General features: G+C 36.9%; 3 protein-coding genes across 3 annotated transcripts; all 3 read right to left on the bottom strand.

The window, feature by feature from the left end:
- Positions 1–291: 291 nt before the first annotated feature.
- LOC125808674 (uncharacterized) lies at positions 292–3,242 on the bottom strand. Its single transcript, XM_049488335.1, is given in 4 exon segments — positions 292–952; positions 1,110–1,740; positions 1,742–2,838; positions 3,230–3,242. Coding segments are annotated over 4 exon segments (2,385 nt in total). The 3' UTR covers positions 292–308.
- Positions 3,243–4,222: 980 nt separating this feature from the next.
- Positions 4,223–8,149, bottom strand: LOC125808842 (protein TIC 22-like, chloroplastic). The gene is made up of 7 exons (XM_049488504.1): positions 7,642–8,149; positions 7,110–7,184; positions 6,316–6,372; positions 4,961–5,020; positions 4,800–4,877; positions 4,684–4,719; positions 4,223–4,451 (listed from the first exon to the last, which is right to left on the bottom strand). Exons 1-7 carry the CDS (start codon positions 8,053–8,055, stop codon positions 4,371–4,373), a joined length of 801 nt encoding a protein of 266 aa, XP_049344461.1. The 5' UTR covers positions 8,056–8,149; the 3' UTR covers positions 4,223–4,370.
- A 953-nt stretch (positions 8,150–9,102) lies between these two features.
- On the bottom strand, positions 9,103–11,289 carry LOC125808876 (putative F-box protein At1g19160). Its single transcript, XM_049488540.1, has 2 exons — positions 11,257–11,289; positions 9,103–10,287 (listed from the first exon to the last, which is right to left on the bottom strand). The coding sequence occupies exons 1-2, from the start codon at positions 11,287–11,289 to the stop codon at positions 9,103–9,105; spliced, it is 1,218 nt and encodes a 405-aa protein (XP_049344497.1).
- Between the last annotated feature and the right edge of the window lie 654 nt (positions 11,290–11,943).

Genomic DNA, 11,943 nt, shown 5'->3' with positions numbered 1-11,943 from the left:
CTATGTACTTCTAGAGTTCTAGTATGAACTACATTTTTTGATTGTGACATATATAGCTGGCTAGACATCCTCGGAATGCTATGGAACATCATATGAAAGGAAAAGATTAAATTGCATGCAGCAGAAATAGGAGACGGTCAAATAGGCCATATTTTGCCCAAACCAATTACCTATGCATCCAAATATACATGTAGAAACAAGAATCCTCCCTCTGCAGTTGAAACATTTTGTCTAATTAAGGAATTCAAATGCACACAGCCTAATATAGAGAAGAATATATATATAGTCGAATTCACGCAACAAAGGAACTACGTGTCTTGATGTACTGAAGAGCAGCAAACAAATAGTACCCAATATGGTTTCGTCTTCCTCTTTTCCTTCTTGATGTCAACAGGATACCTCGCGGGAGAATTCCATTCTTTCTCCGCCTCTTTACTTACAGCAGTTGGTGCCTCTGAGCTCAGAATCGAGTTCACTGTCGTTGTCTTAGTACTTGCAGTTTCATCTTTCTTGTTAGCTGATGGCGGAACTTGTTTTACGTTTGGAGATCTGGCTTCACCAAGTAGACTTTTCAAGGGAGTGTGTTGCTGCTTCCCGGTGCTCCAGTTTGTGACTTTTGCAATTATCTCCTCATTCTTCTTTCTCCCTTGAGATTCATTCAGCACATTCGTAATAGAAGGGAACCAACCTGCTTTAAGAGATTCTGTTTTCGGCCGTTGAGCGTTCAGCTGTGTTTCGATCTCAGAAGCAGTGGCTTTCTTGTTAGCACTACTTTCACCCGATTCAACCAATGTCATGAAAGACGGAGGCACATAAACATCCGACTTGTCAGGATGGCACTCCTCAGATCCAGAAGTTGTTTTCTGCAAGTCATGCTCCGACTTCTCGAGTCTTTGAGTATCAGTTGTTTCAGCATCAGGAATGGCAGTCGACTCGGACTGGGTAGAAAGAACTGTTTCATCACAAACAGCAGAATGAATTAGAATGAGACCAAAAAAAAAACTCATTTTGAACCTTTCTACGATGACAAAAGGCAACCAAAATTGACTTCCAATAAATGCTTTTCATCATTCGGTATATCTAGAAAGAGGAAACAAAAGTGATTATACCTGATATAGAACCCCAGTTGGCATCCAAGCTATCAGCTCTGCTACTTGATGAAATTGGTGTATCCACTGCAGAAACAGTTTCGTTCTGTTTTATGAGCTTGTCATAACCCTCATTCTGTGAGGCTGATGAAATGACACCAGTGGCACTTTTAAGGACATCTCCTGCAGGGGAGTTAACGACAACACGATTGTTCAAATCAGTATCACCAACAGAATTGTTCAAATCAGTATCACCGACACGACTGTTCAAATCAGTATCAACAACACAACTGTTCAAATCAGTGCGCTCTTTCACGTCACAATCACTGATTACTTTGGAATCCAATCCAGTTGCACTTGCAGACTCCAATGCTTTGGCATCATTGCTAATTGACGCATCTTCAGAGGCTTCATGAAAAATTTCTTTCCTGCTTTCATGCACAGTTGTGTCTGTAACTATAGCAAGGTCATTATGTCCTCCAACTGGGCAGATATCACCTTCAGAAACTCCTGCCAGCTTTTCCTCAGTCCTTTCTTTCTCAGTTTCACCCCCAGCTCCAATTGGGCATTCGGTTCCGACCTTTTCATGTTCGCCATGGTCACTTCCTCCAAGAGTGACCGTAGTTTGAATAGCTTCAGATAAACAAGAAATGGGCTACAGGGGTTGTTTCATTGTTTGCAAGAAGCTCATTTTCTGGATGTCCACCCTTGTTCACCTCTTCCATGGTAAAACTTGTTTCTTCGGTTCTTTCAATTACAGGATCATCAACTCCGGTTCTTTCAATTACAGGATCATCAACTCCTGTTGATTGCTTGTCATCTGAAAGAGAATTCTTTGAAGTGTCTTCAGGTTCTTGAAGACTATTGGAGTTCAGAATACTCGACACTCCACACTCGAAGGTATTCGGATTGGATGATAATCCACTTGAATCTGTTATACCCTCTGCGGAGACCGCCACCTTTTCTTCACTAACCTGATCCCCTGAAACATCCAAAGCTACTGAGGATATGCTTCCATCAGACCTGCCAGTGCCCACAAAAGACTGAGTCACCTCTTTAAGCAGTTCGGGGTTGTCTGATGCAGGTAAATCTTTTGCCAAAGACACCACATGCACAACTTCCATCCCTTCCTCAGCTTTGGATGAGTCAGAAAGCTCCATTTGACGACCAACATCTATTTCATTAGTCGAAACAGCTTTCAATTCCAATGTAGGTGCATTAGGTGAAAGTTCAGTGGAGATTCTCTGTTTGTCCTGCTCCGCCTTATCATGTTGCTCATGCTCCTTATCTTCGGAAAACGCCAATTTCAACTCAGTAGAATCAGGATTTTCTCTCTCGTTATGCTGTAGTTCCTCTTTGTTGGGAACATTTTCTGTGGCTTGATCCTCTGCCTCAAGTAACTTAGACTCCACGACTGAAAATTCTCCCTCTGCCTCCTGTGGCTTTGACTCATAACTTTCATTATTTGACGTCTTATAATCTGTATCAGATACCACTGATTGAGACACTTCGACAGAAGCCATCTGCATTTTTTTGGCTTCAATTGATTCAGCTGCATTCATCTCCTGCACAGAAGCAGCCCCTAGGATCTCAGATTTAACAGCACTAGCGTCCACTTGTAAGTCAACTGGTCTGTCAAGCTTTGAACCCAAACATTTATCTGACACTGGCTGAATGGTTGCACTTTTAGGTGACTCTGGATCATTTACTTCTGCAGTGAGCTGGTTGTCATTTACAGAAACTGAGATACCTACAACCAGACAGTGCACCTCAAATTCGTCAAATCCATATTAATGTAATTAATGAATGAAATGCAGTCTTCTATATGTGAAGGCAGATTGCTAAACGTAAGTAGCAGAATGAAACAATTAAGGAACAAACAACCAAAATGATTTATGTAGGTAAAGGTGCTTTTGACACAAAGAAGAAGCTCCTCTATTTTCCATAGATTATCGCATTTTATTACATTCATTCAAGGATGTTGTGCAGTTCAAATGATACATCTATTGACTACCAAGCCTCATTGCCCACCCAAAAAGGGAAATGAGACACATTGGATGAAAGAAAAGAAAAGAAGGGAACAATTTGGATAACTTCATTTTTAGCATTCTTCCTAATCTTGATCATCGTTTTCGTTTTACCATTCTTGATCATCGTTTCTTCCAATTTCAACCATGTATCAAGGAAATATCATCTCATACTCCCTATATTGCTTAAAACCACATTTTATTACGGTCTTGGTAGTTTATCTTTCTCGTAGGAGTAGCTTCTCACGGCCTACTGCTTTGGAATGATCACGGTGGTGCTCTTTAAAATTTCTCTCACATATCATAGCTTTCCATGACTTAGAACTGGTTTAAAATTGGAAGACAAATAAACATGGAAATCACAATATCATCGGATGGAAGAATATCATGTCTAAGGACCGTTCTTAAGTTTTTCTTTGACATTATGTCTGTTTTTTGGTTTGGAGAAAATTAGGGATGTGTATATAAGGTTAATTTAGTAGATGAAGGTATATATATATAAGAAGGGAACTATTGGTGGTTGTGAGGAAAAAAAAAAAGGATTCGTGCTTGTATTAGAAAAATTAAATACTTTCCTTTAGCGGCTTGTATTAGGACTAGGTATATAAAAATGACTTTTTTACCATAATCTTTAAAATATCCTACCATTTAAAAAAATTTAAATGCATATCCATATGTCCTATCTAAATAATGTAATTAACTCTTTAACAAGTATATATAGGAAAAGGTAGCATTATCGGACTAGCTAACGGTTGCTAAGCTTGGCCCAAGCCCATCTAGCTTTTAGAAGCCTATTGCATACTCCCTCCGTCCCTATTTACTTGTCCATATTTCCTTTTTTAGTTGTCCCTATTTAGTTGTCCATTTTGACAAATCAAGAAAGAACAACAAATTTTTTCCTATTATACCCTTATTTACACTTCTTGAAAATTGTAAAAGTGTATGTTGTTTCCCTCCAATTTATTTCACTTTAATTCAAATAAGTGGTTGTAATTTTGAAGTGAAAAGTTGTCATAAGGGTAAAATTGTAACTTCACTGTGCTAATCATTGTTGCCTTAATCTGTGTGTCATTTCTAAAGTGGACAACTAAAAAGGGATGGAGGGAGTACATAATTTGTCTACAATTATCAAACAGTACTAGCTCCAGTTTCATTAATAGTATTAGTCAAAGTCTACAAAATACACATAGGAATTAGGATATGAAAAATGATAATAGGTTTCAACTAACATCTAGCCTTATGGTGTACATATTTGTTACTTCTGGGAGGGATCTGCTGAAACATCGAAACCCGGAGGAACAAATACAACATCGTCCCACTGTGATGTCGAAGAATCCTGCAAAAATATGTTCATACTTTGTCAACCGCACAGACTACATTACCGTCATGAGTTTGAACTTGGTATTTAAATGGAGAAAAGGTAGAGGGGCGAACTCATCCATCCATTGAGTTTTGAATTGTGAGCTAGCAGGCCCTCGAGGATTTCTTGGTTGTCAAAAATATAGAATTGTACGTATAAGAGGTTAAAGTGCGTAAGAGGACGACAGAACTTGGTTGAGGATTCTTACCTTCATACCTTGTATTATATCCTCCAGAACGCCAACCTTGTTAATTCAGATGAAAATTCTTGGTCATGAAGCTAAGACACCAACAATAGATAAACAGTAAGAACCAACAGACGTACCTGAATATCTCCTTTCAAAGCGGGATTCAATCGCCCTTGCTGCTGAGAAGCTCTTACTAGTGAACTCTCTAGGTCCTCCTGCATAAGTTGACGAAATTACAAGAAGGGAGATAAAGCATTGTATCACATTAGTGGATACTAACTCAAGACAATTAGCTTACCTTCCTGAAGAAAACAGGACGATATCTCTTGTTTTGGCTTCTTAGAATTAAGCTCCTCGACTGTAAATAAATATCAATCAGATGGATAGTTGGCATTTCAATATATGAGGTCGAAAAGTACAAAGGACCTTTATGTGGCATGAAATTGTCAGCCCACAATTCATATAATTTTCGAATCTAACAATACAAAATCTGTTGTCAAATTATCTGAATGTGATATTCAATATGTTGGCATGCAACTTATTTCTTTTTCTTTTTTTTAAAGGTGGTGTCCGCAACAAGTTGCACACACCTCGACAAGTCCACTGGATCCTACCATTACAAGTATCGGATTACTCTACCCGCCAAAACATCGATAGATGGGAAGAAATCACCTAAACTTTTTTGACTTTGCTAGGATTGGATACATGGTCTTCCATAGTCTTCATTCCAACTTCAACGAGCAATAGGACATACTTCTGAGTACATTTTGGCATGGTTCCAAACTAATCCAACACCGAAACAACTTTCAACTAACTTTTGACACCATTTTTTTTAACTGATTAGATTTAAGCAAACTGTGAAACATCGGAACACCTTCATATGTTCTAAAGTTAAATTTGCATCATGCTATACAGGCGTGAGGAGTCAAAGGATAGCAACATCCAAGACGGTGAAAAAGAGCAATGCTAAGTTGTTTGAAATGCCTGGACAGCATTTGGGTGGATTAATTCTTCTTTTTACGTTAATCACTTTGGGCATTTAATACAACACATAGATTTAAAACAGATTGGGTCGTGTCCAGGCTTGAAGGTACCGGATGTTTCCCTGATTAATCTATCAGTTCTTTTGGCTACAAGTAAAAGAGAAGGCAATTCCATCTGCAGATCTGCTAAGTGTATCAATTGACCGTATGAGTATTGTGTCTATGGAGTCCTCTTCCTCATCAACAGACCAATGTTATCAAATGCAAAAAGCGCAAAAAAGCATCTAAGATCAGTTGGGCTTCAAGCGCAAAGTAAAATTGAAAAAAGGGTCGTGATAAAGTGAAATATAAATTGTTAAACCTTTTCAGGATTACGCTCTATGATAAGGAAAAGTATGCCTTAAGAGACTCGATGGCGACACTGAAGCGCCTGCTAAGCAAGGTGCAACACTCAATACGTTTTGCACCACGCTTCAGGCCTTAAGCGTTCCTTTGACAACACTGCAACTGACGTAGTCATCCTAGTTCAGATCATATTTCATTTAAAGCAGATGAAGCGAGCAAATCAGATACTTCCCCTCACACAGGAGGACATAGAATTAAGCACAATTGTTAAGGCAGATGAGCATTTCAGTGAAGCTATAAATATCAATTATAGCTGAGAACATACCTGAAAAACTGGAACACCATAAAAGCTCTCATCAGTCGTTCCAGTCCTTTCCCTTTCCTAGTTAAAAAAGGTAGTAGAATACGATCAGCTTTAAATCATAGAAGTTAAATTTAACGGTGCACAAAATGATATTTTAAACATGCTGATTAAAATTTCTATGCACAAAACCATTTTTGCCATTATCCTCACAGCAATATCACTTTAAAATGAGGTTTCCTACCATTTGACGGACCGATTTAATGTCATGATGCTATGTTTTGGTCCACAACTGGTACATACCTAATCTTTGTAAGGTATAAAGAAACTTACTGAGCAACAACTACCTTTTCATCCAATTTAATCCAAAAGCAATGTCTGCCTATACAAATTTATCCCGAAGATGAAGGAGAACATTTTAATACTCATCTGAAGTGCCACAAACTTTCGGATTTAGTGTCAAGCAAAAAGTCCTTCAGGCAAAAGTTTCTACTACTTATTGTACATGAAATACATTTCAGAACTTAGATAGTCGAAAACTTTGGAATACTTTGCAATAATCATGAACCCGGAAGCCATGATATTCTTCTATAATAGATTAATGGAGACCCCCAAAGCAAAAAACCCTTTTTTCTTATTAAGAACAGAAGAAACTGATTGACATAACGACAACACTTCTTTAAGGTAGACAAGCAAACCAGTATAAAATTCTTGAGACACCACTATGACGGCATGAGTACTCATCAACTTTCTTATAGATTTAAGACCACGCTTAGTCTACAACAAATTTACAAAATTTAGTATGGCTAGATATGCACCTTTATTGCATTCTTTACTTGAGATGCCTCTGGTATCAACCTGAAAGCAACTCCATCAACTTTGAGCTGGAAAACCTGCATCATTGACCATCAATTAGACAGAATAACGATTTTCTTCTGCAATCAAGAATCCAACTATCAGCCTTGGACAATCAAAAGACAGTTACTAGCGCAGTCCTCATCCTACTCGCTTTTGACTAATAATGTTGTCCTCGTGGTCAATGAAGTGAGACAAGAACTGAGAGGTCTCAAGTTCAAGTCCGAGCATAGGCAAGAAAAACACTAGGTGTTTCTTCTATGTTTTAGGAGAATTACCCTATAAAAATTTAAACAACAATCAAAGCAAATATTGTATATAAACTATCAACGAACAATCTTAATAGCTCAATTGATTAACTAAACGAATTTTCACCGTTCGATTCCCCTTCTTGTAATCCCCTCCCTTACCCCCAACAAGCTGTCAGTCCAGCACAGCTAAAACATAACACAATAATCACATCCCAATACACAACAACAGCAAAATGAAGCTAACCTTGTTGAGAGCAACAGGAACAACCCGAGAACCGTTTCGCATAGTGGGGTCCATTGATTCCATCTGCTGACGAAGTGCTTCAGCATCAGCTTCACTAAAGCAAAACAACCCCAAACTTTTTCCAGTACTAACACCCGAAACCAACACAAATTCTTGAGAAGCATTGCTAAGGGCATAAACAGGTACTCCACCCAACCGCTCTTCGATTGTTTCAGTAGATAAAGATTGCTTTTTTACACCAATTTTAGCCCATAGAGGTGAATTTTGAGAAGAATTAAGGGTGTTGAGTTGGGGAATAGTGGTTTGAAGGAAATTGGTGAAATGGGTCTGCATATTCTTGAAGGTTTGTTGGAGCTGTAGTTGTGGTGGTGGTGCTGGAGAAGATGATGATTGTTTCGATTTGAAGAAATTCATGACTTTTTTTTCTCTCTGTTTGGGAGCAATTACAGTGGAAATGGGTAAAAGGGTTTTTGAGGTTTTAATAGCGGCTAAAGATTTTGAGGAGTAACAAAAGAAAGTACGAATTAGGCATAATACATGAACGTGTCATCTAATTTAGCCTTGACAATTTAAATCTTACACAATATTGTACATAGTGTTCTACATAATTTAGCCTTGACAATTTAAATCTTACACTATTATGTTATGTATGATGTATTAGTTGAAGTTGCTGAGGCAAAGGCAAAAAACACGCTTATGTATTAGTTGATTAAATAACAAATTTAAGTGTCTACTATATTCAAATTGATTTATGCATATCTCAATTTGTTATCTTGATCGACACAAATATCAAGTAATTATGTTAGGTAATAAAGTATGAACAAATGAAAAAGAAAACTCTAGATACACAACTTATTTTATCATATTTCCTAAAATTTTCTACAATTTGAAAAAATTACAAAAATCTCTACTCTCTCCTATTCTCAGATACATCACTTTACACGATGTATCAATCGAATACATCATATCACTTTATGTGATGTATTCACACATTAAATGATGTATTTAAAACCAACACACAATAATCGGAACGCAACGTATTGAGGCACTTTGAGATATATCGAGACATTTTGAGACGCAAAATTAGTATAGTGAATTGTCAAGTGGTAGCTAGTTGGACTATTTTCTTGATCATCATTGAGCCTTCATTTTTACAAATTGGACTAAACAATCGCACTTTCTTCAAACTAAATGAATGAAAGCTCCATATTTTAAACCCCCATGGCTTCGAAAATCCTTTTAAATGTCACCACTGCACTCATAATGAAAAACTCTTATTACAAATAGAAATAGTAGAGTAATAATGTAATTGCCTTGAATGAAATAATCAACAAAAAGTTGACATGGGTTACAACATCATCACATGAAGCAAAAGAAAATTGCAATTGCATTTAACAAAGAAAATATGAGTTTGAACATATAGAATGGTAAGAGAATACCACTTGAAAGGGTTTTACGAATCTAAAGAGAACAAAGTTTTCCAGTATATATGATACGGTCCTCTCCCATGTATTTCGACTTGTCTAAACATTTTGTTTTTATGTCATAGAAGAAGACTACCATCATCACCCCCAATTGTTGACGGAATATTATTTCTTCATTCCATGAGCTGTAAAAACAACCTAATTCCTCAGGGTCGAACCTTACCCCCAAATTGATACTATACTCCTTCGCCCAACTGCAACTTACCTTATCTTTCAGTATCCACAAGTCTAGAATTGAACTCTTGAGAAAGTTAGCATAGTCTGGTAGGCAGACCGTCCCTTTCAAATCCATCAAATTCAAGCTCCGAAAGTTATCAATAGCTGATGGGCAACATATAGATATAAATTTTTCATTTTCAAAGTCAAATGACATAACTCGAGGTTGGCAATAGTAAACTATTTTATCCCTTGCCAACCAATACATACATTCATTAACTAACACCCCGGGAAAAACCGGATGATATGGAGGTTGCTCTGCGATTTCTTTCCATCTACTATTCAAAATGCCCCCACTATTTAGAGTAAAAACTTCACATCTTAGCTGCGCAAGGACAACATCAACAGGAAGAGTACCGGGGGGACCCATATAGAAAAAACGCACCACTTTGTATTCCTTCTTTGAGTGAAGATATCCAAAACCAAAATGTTCATATCCAGGGATAGCAGAAGGTGAACAGTCGGGCAATTCACGTAATTGATGGATGGCGGGATTGCACAAATAAATACGACAATCTGTTGAAAGGCAAACCAAACCAGCACTTACAGTCCAGCGGCTAGAATGGATTTGTCTATCAGGATAGTGGGTGATTGTGTACAAATCTTCATTTCTTCCTTCCATGTCAAGTGAAACAAATTGTAGTTTCAACTTTCCTGACCGTCGCAAATAACGGAATGTTTTCACAAAAAGAAGTTGGGGGGCATTTTCCATCAACTGTTGTTTTTGATGAGAACATACGAACAGGGGACTAATAATACATTCATTCCATGACTTGGATACACACCTTGAGATGGACAATGATTTCACCGCGCATTTTAGAAATATACAAGTTAACACATCACCAGATAGCTTATTAAATTGATCATTACTATTTCCTTCCTCCTTTATGACGATCCTGCTACATTTCTTCCTGCTTCGTATTGATATTTCCTTCTTCTTGTTAGGCTGCAATGGATGTCGCAAATACATATATCTTATGATGCAACACGGCATAGTTAAAAGCCAAAAAACACAAAAGAGCTCCATGGACTCATTACATTAATATATCAAGAGTTGTGCTTTTAAAGACAAAGTTCATTCGCGAAGCAAAGAACTTAGGCTTCAGGACTTGAGCACACCTTTAATAACACTGCTTAATTCAGCAAGTAACTTTGTCTATCAGAAAATACTCCCTCAATCAAATCTCAATGCACCAATATTGACTACTCATTATCAACATTTTATAGAAATTTGAAATGCTTCAAGGAAAAAGGTCAATTTGTTTTGTCTTATTTTTTCCTTTTTAGTCAATTTCCAATCCAAGAATCTCTCTTTATTTTTCTCATACTCATTCTTCTATTCTTTAAATTTTTTTTATGACAAGGGAAATTCGCAGCCGTACAGGGTAAAACCTTATCCAACTTCTCAAGCCTCTCTACCATACATTAGAAAGTGACAAAGGATTACTTCCATTACTAAATGGAAGAACTCTTCAAACTAGTTGATAAGAGAGGTAACCCCGCACTAAGTAATTTTTTAATTCTAACTAAAAGGGCATCTTATACATATCCGTGACCACAAGTTTCTTGAATTCTAGGTCAAGTCAAAACCAATCAAACAAATTGTACTAGAAAACAACATATATACCTAGTGTTCATCCAAGAGATTAACATACACGACTTTGATTAATCTAGCCATCATTGAATAACATAGACAACAACATAGTCAATGTAATCGAACAAGTGGGGTATAGGGAAACATAGAACAAAAATAGTATTGTGAGTTTAATAAAAAAAAAAGACCATTGGTTAGCTTTGTGTAAATTGATGAAAGCAATGAATATTTCATCATAAGATTTGCAAAGCAGTGAACTTTTGTGTAAGAAAATTAAATTATGGTTGACAAAAAGCAACAATTACTTGGCAAAGGTGGTACCTTTTTTTCTTTGCTTCGAGTTACTTTCACCATTTTTGCTATGAATTGAGGGAGTGAATGCGAGAGAAAAGAGGACGAAAAAGTATAACATAGGACTTTCTAGTGTTTTTTTTTTTTGAAGAATTTTAACCTTATTTAACAAAGTATTAAACCTACGTAATTTTAAAAGGCAAGTTTTAAAAATGATTATAGCTTGGAGTTAATTAGGATTTATAGCTATAATTTATTTAATTATAAATTATAATTCCAATTTACATGTTAGGGAAGGAGAGAGACAAGTGAGACTAGGAGAGTGAGGAGAGAGGCGAGCACATCTGAGAGAGAGAGAGGCGAGAAGATCTGAGAGAGAGAGATAGAGAGAGAGGAAAGGCGAGCAGATCTGAGAGAGAGAGAGAGGAGAGAGGAGAGCGGAGAAAGAGGGAAGAGAAAAGTTTGCTATAAAACTCTACATATAACTATAAATTGTAATTTTTTAAACTGTAGTGATTTATCATAAATACATATCATATACATGTTTGCCTTCTTGTTGCGCAACATTCTAATTTTTAAAAATTGAGATCTCCTAATACACAAGGAGAGAGGGAGAGAGTCTACGTGTTTGAAACAAATTACACCTTATTCATCGAGTGATTTCACGATCATTAATTTTTTTATGAAATCCCATGAAGATATTTTAAAATAGCAAAC

This window comes from Solanum verrucosum, unplaced genomic scaffold (genome assembly GCF_900185275.1).
Source record: "Solanum verrucosum unplaced genomic scaffold, falcon-dt-bn FXZP01000218.1, whole genome shotgun sequence".
Taxonomy (NCBI): domain Eukaryota; kingdom Viridiplantae; phylum Streptophyta; class Magnoliopsida; order Solanales; family Solanaceae; genus Solanum; species Solanum verrucosum.
This window is presented reverse-complemented; position numbering and strand designations above follow the sequence as displayed.